General features: G+C 42.3%; 1 protein-coding gene across 3 annotated transcripts in view; it reads left to right on the top strand.

Moving 5' to 3' along the window:
* Window positions 1-10,292, top strand: part of FAM189A2 (family with sequence similarity 189 member A2) — a 68,973-nt gene extending 58,681 nt beyond the window's left edge. For all 3 annotated transcript variants that reach the window (XM_019517478.1, XM_019517480.1, XM_019517479.1), the window contains 3 exons: window positions 700-849; window positions 3,449-3,738; window positions 8,747-10,292. In XM_019517478.1, coding sequence (XP_019373023.1) covers window positions 700-849; window positions 3,449-3,738; window positions 8,747-8,950 — 644 coding nt within the window. In that variant the 3' untranslated portion in view covers window positions 8,951-10,292. The remainder of the gene's footprint in view (window positions 1-699; window positions 850-3,448; window positions 3,739-8,746) is intronic.
* The last annotated feature ends 4,311 nt before the right edge of the window (window positions 10,293-14,603 follow it).

Genomic DNA, 14,603 nt, shown 5'->3' with positions numbered 1-14,603 from the left:
CTAGGATCTGGAACCAACTTCCAAGAGAAGTGGTGCTGGCCCCTACCCTGGGGGTCTTTAAGAGGAGGTTAGATGAACACCTTGCTGGGGTCGTCTGACCCCAGTAATCTTTCCTGCCATGGCAGGGGGGCGGACTAGATGATCTACTCAGGTCCCTTCCGACCCTAGAAACTGTGAAACTATGAACCAACCTAAGTATTTGGCTGAGTTCTCTGTGTTTTAGCTAAGAGTATGACATTGAATTTTAAAATGCCACACACTGGTGTGCAAATGGTTTGCTTATAATTATCAGGTTCTCCTATTTACCACAGTGGTGTGACAAAGGTTGTGATCTTCAGTTGTTGAAATGTGGGACTTCTGCTGAATATTGTTTTTTGTGAGAAGTTTTTAACCTTGGTGTCTCCAAATGTCACTGAATGTAGCCTGTCCAGGTCTAACTTTGTATTTAATATGACTCTGGCACATGGTTCTGCTGTGCCCATTGCAAATGGGTCATCCACAGGTATTTTTATCAAAGCTTCTGCGAAGATTTTTCAGAATTATATAGATTTGTTTTTATTCATGCATTTCTCAATGAAACCAATGGCAATAAGAAATATAGCCCCTAACTGGCAACTACAACCTGTTTGCTGTATGCTATTGCATACCTAGCTTATTCTGACTTGTTTTCTTTTATCTTTACTATTTTCAATTATTCAGTACATGAGGATATTCCCAGCTCTTCCAGTAGAGAGAGCCTTCCACCTTCAGATCCCAGCCCAGAGCCTGCAGAAGCATGCAAGAGAGTCTTCAGTCCTCTGCGAAAGAGATCAAAAAGTGACCCTGTGCTTCATGGCTTGCCACCTAGGGGTGATTTCATTTTCTTATTTTATACCAGCACTGACTGTACTTACATTCTATGGCTTTTAGAAATGTTTGTCTGGCAAAAATGTTAAAGTATCACATGTAGTGTCTGGGAAGACTCCAGGGATGCTAGCATATATGTTAAAAACAAATACATATACATACCATTTCAAAGTCATGTATTAGAATTGGTTTGACTGACTACTACATTCAACAGTTATTTCAGCAACTTTTTTTATTACCAGCTGCTAACAGAAAGTTGAGTAGGAAAGATCTTGTGTTTTCGTCAATGTATTTATGTTTCATTTCAATGGTATCAGCACCTGAAGAGCCTATCTTTCTTCTCTGTTGTTTCAACCAGGTATCTTGTGAGCTGCTACCCTGTGCTCTTTCTTTTCCACACCTCAGAATTGAAATATCTTCTACTAACAGCATCTGTGTTTGCACTGGCCAGTCAATAAAAGCAAAACTGTTTTCTAGGAACAATTACTACAAGACTGTGTCACAAATTATAACTTTCCTTTTACAGTCCTCAAATTACTACTAGTTAGAGCAGGCTCACTGAGATCTCATTAGTAGGTGCTGATGTGTATTAAATTCATTAAGTTATTTGTAGGTTTTAATAATGGACTGTTTCCTAGAATAATAAAATAACTACAATTTCTGACTATTTTGAATAAGACGCCTATCACTGTTTTATACTTAGCATACGTTTGCCTGATTATCTTTTAGTCCTAATATTTCCTCCTGCACCCATTTTTCCATAACCTCTTTTCTTCTCTTCCACCTCAGTAGCTTCTAGAGTTTGTTTTGGAAGCAATGGTTAAATTACATGAATCAATCACCTATTAATAGCAGGTTGGGTGACGGTGGAAGGGAGGGGTGCCCTGTGCTATAGACAGAAGACATCAGTCAGCAGCTTTCAGGCACCTTGGGTTTCTGATGGCATTGGTTCTATTTGTAACTGAGATTAGTTCTCTGCAGCGTAGCCTTGGACCTGAAAGTGAAATACCCAGCTGCTGCAAGGCAGGAATTCAGCTGCTGTAACTATGGAAGTCAATCCCATTTAGTTTGATCTCCCTTGATAAGAAGTACTGGAACTCCTCCTGGAATTACTGTTATCCCTGGCATAATGCCCACATTGGCGCTTTTATGTTAAAAACAAAACAAAACAAAACAAATTGTATTTAGCCAATGTGCCATGGAATTGATTTTTTTTTCTCTGTTTAGTTCTCTTAGGGTCATTTTGAAGAGTTTTCTTAATATACATACAGACAGTACTGTCATTCTTTGTATTGGTTTTAAGAAAAAAAAGTTTCTGAATAGTACACCACAAATCATTCTGAGCACTGATATCTGTAAGCTATAGAAGGAAGCAAAGAAAGCATTAGAACAGGAATAATACATCATAACTTGAAGGAATACACAGAAATAATAGTGGTATGGGAGGAGCTATGTATTCAGTCCACCTCTCATTAGCTTGTCTGTCAGGCTCTGCACAGCTTCAGCTTGACTCTTTGCCATACATTTATCAAAATCAACAGTTGCTGTATATGACAGTGGTAGCAGAATGCAGCAGGGGTGAGGAAAAATCAGAGGTGTGTGTCTTCCTGGGAAACTGTTGTTTGCAAATGGGTGAAATTTATTTCATTTAAAAGTGCTTGTACAAGCCCTCAGCATTCTGTGAAGGGCTTTAGTGCAGAGGGTTCAATAGCTTAAATTTGTCTTTCCAGTGACTTGCATTTGGTAGAGAGTTTAAGCATAGAACTAATATTATCAAGATCATATTAGCCCTGTTTGGAAAACACACTGGGCGCATGTACACATGAAATTAACACAGATGAATAAATTCTGGCACAGTTTGTGCTCTCAGGTGCTGTATTTACACGTTAGCCTGGGGCTGCAGCATGTTGAGCTGGTTTGGAACAGTCCTTCCCACACCGCTAACAACTGGGAAGGGACAGAAGGCACCCAGCCTTGAGGAGGTGACTATTGACTGGTGTACAGGCTTGGGAGGGCTACAGAGTAGCCATGATTGCGGTTGCTTGGTTGCAGGCCACAGGATTCATTTCTTTTACTTCTCAACACACAGGGTGCATCTACATGTTGTCCTACATTGCTGTGGCGATGTGCATTGTCACTGTGTGGCATGCTATGGCGACATAGTGATCACATGGGTCTACGTGTGATTGGCAGCTATGTTGCTGGAGTGGTGCAGTCCCCGGTTTTAGCATGCCACTCTGGCAACATAGTGGCAAAATCTAACCATGTGTTGTACACACTGCATGGTACAGGCAGTTACTGTGCCGTGCTTTAGTACTTCCTTTTGGAAGGAGCAACATTGCTGTATGGCAACGTGTAGATGCGCCCATGGTCTCTCTCTCTCATATGCGTTCTCTACAGGGAGAGATGTTCATCCAAAGCACAAATATTAATTAAAAGGGATTGAGGCTTGTCAGAAAAGTGGAATCATTGGGCAATAATTTTCACTTGGTTACTTTGTGCAGGACATCCGTGCTGATATCTCAATTCTAACACTTGTTTTTCAGCAGTCCCAATAGAGAAAATGTGTTTCTTTTATCTCGTTTCATCTTTTTTTCTTCAGGTCCAGTGTTAAGCTGTGAAGCTGCAACTCAAACAGAGATAAAACCAGAACTGGCTACTGTCATTTTGCGGAAGAGTTTGAGAGCAAGAGCTTTGAGAGCAAGACCACGGTCCTTGATAGACTATAAGTCATATATAGACACTAAACTTCTCGTGGCAAGGTTCCTAGAGCAGTCCTCCTGCAGTATGACCCCTGATATACATGAATTGGTGGAAAATATCAAATCCGTTTTAAAGTCAGATGAAGAGCACATGGAGGAAGTCATCACCAGTGCCAATTTCCTTGAGCAGGTAGTTTGATTGTGGTGGTGAAGACCTCAATATTATTTCACTTCGTTAATTAGTTTCTCTAGAGTAAAAGGAATTTGCTCACTTCATAGTTTTACTTTCTGGATAGTAGCACTCAGTGTTTGAAGGTTTGCTGGTATGTCAGCTTTATTCTAGGAGAGTACAAGCAGCCATGTACTGTGGCTCTAAAATAGAGTTGAAAATGCAGAGGGAAGCTTTGTTTGGCAAGTGGGGGAGAGAAACAGTTCAATGTATTTTGTCCCAATATTGAGAACACTTTGCCTGTATAGAATTATATCAAAACAGTGACTAATCTCTTCATTCCAAAATGGAAAGCAAAATCAAGTTTTAAGAGAACTATGCACCATAAGGAGACCTGAGTATATTATTATAATTAGGCCCCCTCTATACATGCAAGTAAAGGCACAATGGGATTTAATGCGTGAGCCACATAATTGTGCTTCCTGTCATGCCACATGCGCATGCCAGAAGGTGTGATTGTGGCATCAGATCCCATCATCCCTTATTGCCAGTGCAGGGAGAGTTTGATTCTTGGCTCTTCCTGCACTGGCAAGAATCAAGCTCCTGCAGCTGGTAACCCCTCAGTTGAGATTCCAGCCATGGGGGCCCCCATGCATAATCTTCCAAGCTTGGAGGTGTGTGTAACCCCTGGGCCTGGGACACTGCTGTTGCCTGGATCCCCCAGGTCTGGGGGTTTCATGCCCACCTGAGCCCTGGGAATGCCTTGATCCCCAGGTCTTGGGGGTTTCACAGTGGGAATGGTGCACCCCTGCGGCTTCGAGCCCTGTCACGTGACAAGGCTCCCAGTTGCAGAGAAGACCCTGCTACATGTACAAATTAAAGCTTGGTAGCAGCCAGATGTCAAGTTTGTACAAATTTTTGAAGTCTAACTTTATAGCTGATTGGAGCTTTTTATCATGTGATAAGTCTTAAAGTAACTGCATGATTAGTTACCTGTAACATGAAGAGGGGGCCTTAATGTAATAAATGGTCACTGTTTCCTATAAATTAATCAAGATTATAAAACAAAACAAAAAACCTCAATAAAATTAATTAAAATGTTTACCCCACAGCAAAGATAAATGCACACATGAAATATAAAGGCTGATAGTGTGTTAAGTATCTAGAGGTGCTAGGGATATGAAAGAGAGATAAAAATCTTAATTGCTGACATCATCTAATAACCCAGGACTAAAATATCTCAGTTAACTTAATGTTTTATGCCTTATTATGAAATAGATAAACCTGTTGGTTTCATTAGTCAGTTGTTCCTAGTTTGAACTTTCTTATACATTTTCTTAGCACGTTAGTGCCATTTCAGGCTTGATCACTTTTACTTTTCTTTGTATTTTATAAATCGGTTGTAAATCAGATCAGACACTGATAAATCTACATTAGATCCAGAGGGCAGAATTCTGTTACCCTTTGTGCACATAAATGACAGTTTTCCAGCTGTAAGTGGCATTTTTGGCACAGTTTGCAGTTCTGTTACTCTCTACATATGCAGGTACAGGATTTTCAGTGGGGTGTACTCCTATTCTCAGCTTCCCCCTCCTCCCTTCTTCACCCTTTCAACTTATGGTTCTGGGCACAAGAAGGGGAGACCCACCCCCTGCTGCTGCTGTCCTGGTCACTCCTGCCCTACTGCAGCCAGGGCTGCAGGGAGTGGCAGCACAAGGAGGTAGGCTCAGCTGGGGACAGCAGTGCTGGCAGATGGGTTCTCCCTCTCTGCACCTGGTCCTGGGCTGGTGGGGAACACCTGAGAGTATTGGACAGGGAATCTACCTGCTGCCACCACTGTCCCTAGCTCAGTCCAGTTCCCCCAGCTGGCCAGCAACACTAGAAGGCAGAGAGCAGGAGGGAGGTGCCATTGAGCACAGAGGGTGCTGAGAAGAGTGGATTCTTACCTGCTTCAGGGACTCAAAAAGCCCCCAGTTGGTGCTCCCATAGTGTGCTCTGAAAGGGGGGTGTGACTGCACCCTCTCTGGATCCACCCCAACCCTCTATGACTTATGCAGTGTAGACACATAAGTGTATGCTTGTATACTGCAGATGCTTAATAGGTTGATGCCACTGCCACATATATGCACATAGTTCCTGCATGTAAGTCACAAAATTGTAGCCAGACAAAACTCATGACAAGTGGGGAGCAAAGGGGCGGAGAGGAGAAGGGGCCATCCCATGTTTTAGCCCCAGTAGCTGAGTCATTAGGGTACTTGCCCAGGAAGGAGATCCAGGGTCTAGGAAACCCTCACTCACAGGTGGTTTGGACCTGTTTCCCAGAATACTGCTCTAACCACTCGGTTAGGCCCAGGATACTCCCCCTGAGGTGCCACGAGATCTTTGAAAGGATCCTGTGTAATGTTAGTACTGTTAGATGTGTAAACACTTGCACAAGTGTCACAAGATAAACATAGAGATTTGAAACACAGTATCAAAAACCTTCTGACCTGCTGTGATCTTTCTGAGTTCGTTGCCACAGAAGAATAGCTGTATTACTTTTCTGTAGTAAAAAAATGAGTGAAAGCTAAGAGCTAGCATTTTCCAAGGGGTGCTTTGAATCTAGAAAGGTTTAGGCACTATCATAATCTAAGAGATTAGGCATTATCCAGTCCCTTTGTCTATAGGGTCCCTACTTCTGAAGCTGGACCCCTTGATAGCCATAAGAGGGAGCTAGGAATGGAGACTGCATTTGTCCCAAGATAAATTGTGCCTGCATTTGCCCAAGAACAGAACAAATCCTGGGATTGGCATATACACACACATTGGGTTGGTTGTGGGGCAACAGACATGGACATCTGAACGATCTCACTTTGTCCGGAGAAAAAATAATTTTTCTCAGGACAGATGTGATACCTATTTGTAGCTCAGGAGACAGAAAGCAACCTAGAACGTGTGTGGCTTAGGAAGCAGGGGCCATAGGTTTTAGCTTAAACCTTTCCCCTGGTGGGGCAGAAACTTCCCCACTAGTTCACATTAATTTTTATCAAATGACTATTAAATGCAAGGTACAGTGATTTCACTTCAAAAGGAAGATTCCCTGAGTGGTTTATTCTGCACCTCTTCTGCACCAGTTAGTTATATTCCCTTTCATGGTGTGTGTGTGTGTGTGTGTGTGTGTGTGTGTGTGTGTGTGTGTGTGTGTGTGTGTGTGTGTGTGTGTGTAAAACATTCTCAGACTACCACTGCTGTCAGGAAACAATAAATACCTTTGTTGGTTAATGGCGTAGAAAGCTAACTATCCTCCTGGTCACCAAGTGCTGCATATCCTTGAGACAGTCTGTAAGAAATAAGATGGAGAAGCTGACATACTGCCTTCCTTTTCGTCTTTTCTGGGGCTGCTTTCTCTCTCGCGCACACAATTTACCAGTGCACTGAATTTTTGCATGCTTCATAACTAGTCCATTTCAGTTTCAAAAGGCAGGACTGGCAAGCTATTTACAGATACAATTCAGAACAGGTGAAAAAACAGATATTTGTGGCAAAGATAGGTATAGAACCTCATCTCCAGACTTCTAGTTTTCTGTCTCAAGACTGTCTTGCTGGCTTGTCTTCCCTTCCATCCTTTAATCTTATGGAGACTAATATGTAGGTAAATTGTAGGATTCAGCAGCAGTTAGAGGTTAGTGGCATGAACTCTACCAGAGGTGACTTTTGTTTCTCTTATTTATTCTGGAAATCTTGAATAAACTATAAAGTCCAATGATCTATGGGAAAAGTAGACAGTGGACAACAGATGTTTGCATTAACAGGATAAGTGTCCAGAAATTTCTTCTCTCATTATTTGATATAAAATTCACATATGCCATAGATCTTCTTCTCAAAGATCATGGATACCTTTGAGACATGGAACATTTGGTAGGTGGCTCAGAATATAGCACAAGTCATTCTTTATTAAATCTGTAGGGAACATAATGATTTTGGTTCACACAGGTTTTATGCAACTCTTTTGTGCTGTTGGTTTGGTTGGGTCTTCACCCGAGAAGTTTGGTTTTGTTTTTTAGTTTTAGAGGAACTGAGAGATTCACTGGTTTCCTACCATAATTTATACGTGACAATAGTAGCGTAACTAGGATGGGGTGAGCAAGGTACCAGCCCTGGACCCTGATTGAAAAAGGCTGCCAGCATCATCCCAGAATGCTTCTCACCCCTGTTCTCCAGTGTTCAGCATTGTCCTGTCCTCACTTCTGCTTCCCCCTTGCAGTGGACTCTGAAAGCTTTATTATATACATAAGAATGAGTCTTCCAGATAACACTATGCTCCTTAGAGCTGGTTCAGAGCATACTAGGCAGTGAGTGATAATTTTTTTATGAAAAAAAAGGATAGAAATAAGGAGGAAGAGGACATATCAACTGTTTTAACTCTATCAAAAGTTAACTTAACTTGCCTTGGTTTGGGGTGAGTTAATACCAGAGTTAATACCTATGTAAAGAAAAGTTGGGGATATGAGGTGTGAAAATGCACAAATCCTGTGGGGAAATATTAACTAAATAGTGACAAGGTGGAAGGACCTGTTCTTACACCCCTAACCTCATCACTAATTCTGCTTATGGTTAATACCATTATTGCCTGCTGCATTGTTATGATATAGGTTAATGGACTGTCAAACAGCTTGGTGCATAATCATCTGAGAAATACGAGGCAAACCTACAGATTGTTTCTTCCCACTCTGGTAGAAGTTTGGTCACAGGTAATTTCATTTTAATGTACAGTAGAGAGTCAATTATCTGAACTAATAGGGACCAAAACCCCATGGTAAAATCAAATTGTTCAGTTAATGAATCTCATATTAAATGAACATTTCTATCCAGAATATATATAATATATCTACAACCTTTCCCACATTGCTGATTTTTTCTATTTTTTCCCTCAGTCATTAACACAATTTTATTTCTTTTAGTCATCATTGCTTGAACCACATGCTTGGGGTCTTGTCCTGCATTGCTGTAACGCATGTCATTTGATGATTGTTTTTTCTTTTCTGTAAAGATTATGACTCCTGCTTGTCCATCTACATCAAGAGCACACACACTGCCATTTAGAAGACACCCAGGACTACTACACCTGGAAAGCTGTGGAGATCTGAGCACTTTCACTACAGCAGAAAACCAAGTATCAGAAAGGAGAAGCCAAAGAATAGAGCATGAGCGACCTCACAGTCTCATTGGAGTTGTACGGGAAACTGTCCTTTGATTTGGTGTGTTTCTAATTCTTCTCTTAGAGTTCCTCCATCAGACAAAGGCACAGCGCAGGAAAACCATCTCTGAAAAGCAGGGTGATGGGAATGTCACAATTACTTCCTCCCCCCCACTCCCCCAATAGTCTCCTAATGTTGTTTTTGGAACCGTTGACTGGAGACTCTTTGAGAAAATTAATTCAACAGAACCTCTTGTTGTTCTGGTTCTTCGCTGGCTTTAAAACAAGGATATTCAGGTGTGGTTAGTATACTCCAGGATCATTATAGTTTATGGCTTCTTGGGATTGCAATGTTATGACTAAACCACGTTGTACAGTACAATGCTTCTATACCTTGATTTCTATCCTTTGAGGTGAGGTCACTGTACATACATTCATTTGTTTCTTGTCCTACTGAAGAGTGTTGGCCAAATTATGCTCTCCTTTTTGTATAAATCCAAAATAAAAACATTGAAGTAAATGAGACAGCTGTTCAGCTTGTTAAAATTGGCATCAATCCCTTGGTTGTGGCAGAGCTGGGGTGATTTACCCCAGCCATGAAGATAGCCTGATGGATTTGCTCCAGCCTATTTGTATTTGTCCAGAACAGTATGTGTTTTCATAGGCATCTTCCTGGTGAAAGTGCTTGTGCCACCACCTTTGGAAAACCTCTTTTTGGGCTTGGGAGTCAGGGAGCTGAAATGACAGCATGTTGTTTTGGTGCCCTCAATTACACAGCCCAAACAGCTAATTAGGAACAGCAAACACTCCAAATCCCAGTGAATAGTTTGTGAGCCATGCCTGGGCTGTGGTAAACTGGCATCAAATAGTTATTTAGTCATTCTGAACAACATACAGGTTCATAAGAGTCTCTTTGCAACTAATTCTTGAACAGAAAAAAAGCACTAAATTCCTCAACTCCTAGTTGGAGACTAGTTTCTCAGGTACTGCTGGTAACCAGGAACAGGTTTCAGCCCTGCTTCTCTATTTGGCAAGGATGTATGGGCTTAAACCAAAGCTCATTAAAGTCAGTAGGCGTCTTTCCATTAACTTCCAAGGGCTTTCGATCAGGCTCATAGTTTGTACTATCAAGACCATTTGTAGCAGCTTACAGCCTCTTGCATCTCAGCAAGATATGAGTTGTCATTTAAGCAGGCTGATTAAAAATTCCTGCTGTTACTGTAATGATAAAGCTTCACTTAGGGTAATTATTAAACCACTTGTCCTAGGGAAAAACAACAAAAAAAGCTTTAAACTGTAAGTTTTAATTAAGTCTGTTTAGGAGGAGAACACATTGGTTCAGTTTATTGGTGTTTGAAAAATGAGAAGCGGACTTAAGAAATAAAAGGTTTAATTTGTACACCTGGACTCCGTGTATTCACTTTGTTTGTGTGGTTTCTTCATGTTGATAGGGATCCTGAGGGAGAAGCCTCAGGTCCAAGAGGGCTGAGGCCCATTGCGGCAATGAGCTGTGTGCTACCAGGCCCCTGCTCCCCTCTGGCATTCATCCCAGGATTAGCTTATGTATCTCTAATAGTTGTTATTACACAGAAAAACAGCAGCCTTTCTGCTGATTTGTGGAAGATATAATTATTCATTTGGAAGAGAAATAGCTTTGCCCAGCAGCTGCCATGGCAATCCATTAAGAACACCTTGGACAGGGTTGTCTACCATCCATCCAAAGTCACAGTTGTTAGGTTGTTAATCAGTCACTTTTAACATTCCCCCAGGCTGATTGTTCATTGGTAACATGATTAACATCACCCTTTTGCCTCTGTGTTTAATGGAGATATACAGGGACTTAAGTGCTCTACCTGACTGCTGAAGGTAATTCATGACTACCAGAAAAAATTGCCTTTTAGGAGTAAGACCATTGAATCATTTTGAATGGAATATTTTTTTAAACAGATTCTTTTAAACAGATTTGTCCTGTCCTGCCAGCTGACAGGATGGTGAACCTGAAAGGAATTGAGAGTAAAAAACCCCAAATCTGTCCCCACCACCCCTACCAAGCACCCCCTCCCCCATAAATGGAGTCTGACACAAGTATGGGCCACTATTAAGGGCAGAGAAAATATAAAGCAGATCATATGACAAACAGTGAGAGAAAGGTTTAGTTTTTTGTGACTTTCCTTGCCTGTGCCTTAAGCAAAATCTTGCCTCCACTTTACTGAAGGAATAAGGAAACATGTAGAAGTACCTGTGCAGGGAATCCATAAGTAAGTCCTGTGCAGCTGAGCTAGATCTAAGGGTAAGACTTGTCTGCATGACTGGAATGAGAGCAATTTTCTCTGCATAGGAGCTGTGGCTGTAATCAGCAAATGAAACCCCACAGTGGGCCTGTCTACATGTATAAGTAATGTGAAGCAATAAACTCCGGAGTTTATTGCTGCCAGGCGCACTATTTGAACATACGCCTGGAAGCAATAAATGCTGGAGCAATAAACTGTAGAGTTTATTGGCCTTTGAATGTACAACCAGGACCGCAGCACATTGAACTAGGTTGGAGCAGCCCCAGCTGGCAGGGGACCTGGAGGGTCAGCCTGCCAGCCCGGGACTGCGTACCCTGGCTCAACATGCTGCAGAGGCGCTGGCTGGGGTGCGAGGGTACTTCAGCACGGGGCTAGTCAGCATACAACCCTGTACTGAAGTGCCTTCCAGGGAAGTGTCTACACATGCGCTGCTGCATTTTTTACTCCACAGCAGGGTAATACTTGGATTTACAAATACTAGCCCATGCTGCAGAGTGAATTTGTTTACTCCAGCCTGATAGGGGTGCATGTGTAGATGGTGAGATGTCTAATGTGCAGCTTAGTAGTCTACTGCACAGTAAATGCCTCATGTAGATACACCCAGTGTCTGTGATCATGGTGTAAGACAGACCAACAGGAGGATGCTGGCCTGGCTACACACAACAACCCTCCCCCATTTCTTCAGCGTTAGTCCATGGAGCAGAAAATGGGCATCAGAGTAACACTTTATGGCAAAGACCATCAAATGCAGCAATTGCAAGATCCACTTGTGATAGCAAAAATTGTAAAGAAATATGAGAATCACTCAAAAGCTCTTCCATTTCCACTTATTTTCTTCTACAACCAATTCATTCTCCAAAGAGACATCTGTAGAACCGGGTCTCTCTCTGGGAAAATGAGGCACTTAACAGGTTTTGCACTGAAAAGGGGTTATTTGTATTTAACCAGAGGGCCTGATGTTCTAAGTAAGTAGATCCTGGACATAAATAGTTGATGACAAGTCAGACTCCTTATGGCAGTTTTGAGCTTGCTGCTTATAGCTAACTTTTTATCATTTCATGAAGATAGGCATTCTGGTTTCAAAAAGGGAAGTGTTTAGTCACTAATTTTCTAGTACTATACCAGAAAGAGGCTTTATGGCATTTGCTTACTTGGGGCCAGATGTATCAATGTTTGTACACGTTTACTCCAAGGGTGAAGTTGCGTCTGTGCCTGCATATGATAAGATCCCCAACATTAATGTGCTGTACAAGCTAAGGGCTACAATATGTGTAGGAGTGAGAATGTACCTTCCCCACCAGGCCTGTAAGGAGAGTCTTTTTGAGTTCCTCAGAAACCTGTTCAGATTCTGATGCAAACAAATAGTTTTGTAATTTTGCAAAAGGAAAAAGTTAATAATCAAACAGGTGAATGGTCCTGGCTCCCTGACTTTGCTGACATGCCTATGCTTTTTCAGTGATCTGGCTTGGGATCCAGTGCCCCTCCATCTCCCTTCACATACAGGATTGGGGTTGGCAGGTACCCTGATTCTCAGTGTCTTCTGCAGAAAATGTGACAAGGACAGCACGGGAAGCTTTGGGTTCTGTGGTTGGAGTAGAACAGATTTGTCCTCAACTAATACTTGCCTTGTTGATAAGTCTCTGGTCTCATTGGTAAATTAACTCATAACCATCGCCATTGGTTATAAAGGGGGGGTGCTAAACTTGCATCTTAAAATGCTCACCAGTCTGACACCTAACTTCCAAGTACACTCTGTCTACTGGAATCTATAGCCTCAGGCTCAGCACCCAAGACTAAATCATGAAAGAGAATCAGGATCATGGATTTTACCTGACAGAGCCCAAGTACCTAAGTTAGGTGCTGAGGCTCCTTTTGCAGTGCATGGGGAGAATTTAGCGTCTAACAGGATTCATAGCCAATGGTGAAGTCCATGTTACTGTATCTTAACAGCCAAGATAAAGCTAGCTCAGGTACACCCACACAAGTTGTACTCATGTCACAGGTAGCAGAGTAGACGTGCCTTTTGAGAGACCAGGGTTATTTGCAGAGCAGCCCAGTGTAATCCTTTCCCACCCCTCCTGCTGCTTGGCTGCCCTCGCAGTAACATGCCCTCTGTAGGACTCACATGCCCAGTGCTTCGCTACTGGCTGCTGTCCCCACCTGGATTGCATGCAAGACTGGCTCAGCATGATCTTACCCCAGGTGTCTCAGTGGATTTGTAGAGGACTGCTGAGTGCTCACCCTCCTCAGACCTGGGTCATCAGTCCTCCTCTCCCACTTCAAGGGGTATGGATGAGGGATAGCTGTTTAGGTGGGGAAAAGGAAATAGCCTTAACATTCTCTTTCTATGACTATCCCAGAACATCCCAAACTCGGGGATTGAAGAAGCTGGGAAGGAATGAGAGAGGGTAGTTATGCCCTATATTAGAGCTACCTGTAGGAATCCTTTGCAGTAATAACTCTTACCCTGGAGTTGGGTAATGTAGATATTGCCCCATCCTCTGCCCTCCCCTCTGAACTGAGTCATGGAAACAATAGGTGCCTTGCAGTAAATCCTATGCATACAGATTACAGGAGGGAGAAAGAAAGTGTTTCTGACTAACTAGCTGCTGTTTTGGACTGCCAGCATTGACCTAAGGTCTCTTCATTTTCAGCATGAGTCTTGAGAGTAATGCAGGACACATTTAGCCTTCAGTGACAGCTGTGCAACCCTGTTGCTTGCAGTGGATTGCCCAGATGGACCCAATTGGAAATCAATGCTCAAAATATCTCCTGGTGGCCGACAGGAGGAGTAAAAGCCTGATCAGCCCCTCTGTCCTGTTGGTCCTGCAGAAACAACAGGAGTGAGAACTCCACTGTGTCACCAAAGAGTCAGCAGATGTAGTGGCAATGCACTTCTAAAGTAATTTAGAAAATAGCATGGGTGCCTGGGTCATCAGCTAAGAGAAAGAAAAATCAGCTTTCACCAAATTATTTGCTTACCACATCAATTTATTTCTACCTGGCAGGGTAATTACTCCAGGGCAGGTGAAACGTACATACTTACTTATGAAACCCATCAATCAAGTTAAATGGTGACTCACTAAGGAACCAACTCAGCTAATAACATGAACTATTGAACTAGCCAGTCATGCTCTGACAGACACGCTGAGAACAGCAGTGCAGCAGTAGCAGCTGTTCCACAATACAAAAAAATAGCCATATTATTTGAACCATATTCAGAGATGCCATTTTGCCTGTGTGGATGTTGTTTTTGTACAATGCTATAAAGCACCTGATCCAGAATCCACTGAAGGCTGGAGAGTCAGGTCTGTATCTTGAACGCTCAATCGAGGGACTAGGATGGTTACAGAGTTAAAAAAAAAAAAAAAGGGGGGAAATGCAATCAACTGCAATGAGCTGATAAGTTGACAAGCAGA

This window comes from Gavialis gangeticus, unplaced genomic scaffold, assembly GCF_001723915.1.
Source record: "Gavialis gangeticus isolate Ggan-Ray unplaced genomic scaffold, GavGan_comp1, whole genome shotgun sequence".
NCBI lineage: Eukaryota > Metazoa > Chordata > Crocodylia > Gavialidae > Gavialis > Gavialis gangeticus.
Note: the sequence above shows the minus strand (reverse complement) of the source record. Positions and strands in the feature narration are given on the sequence as shown.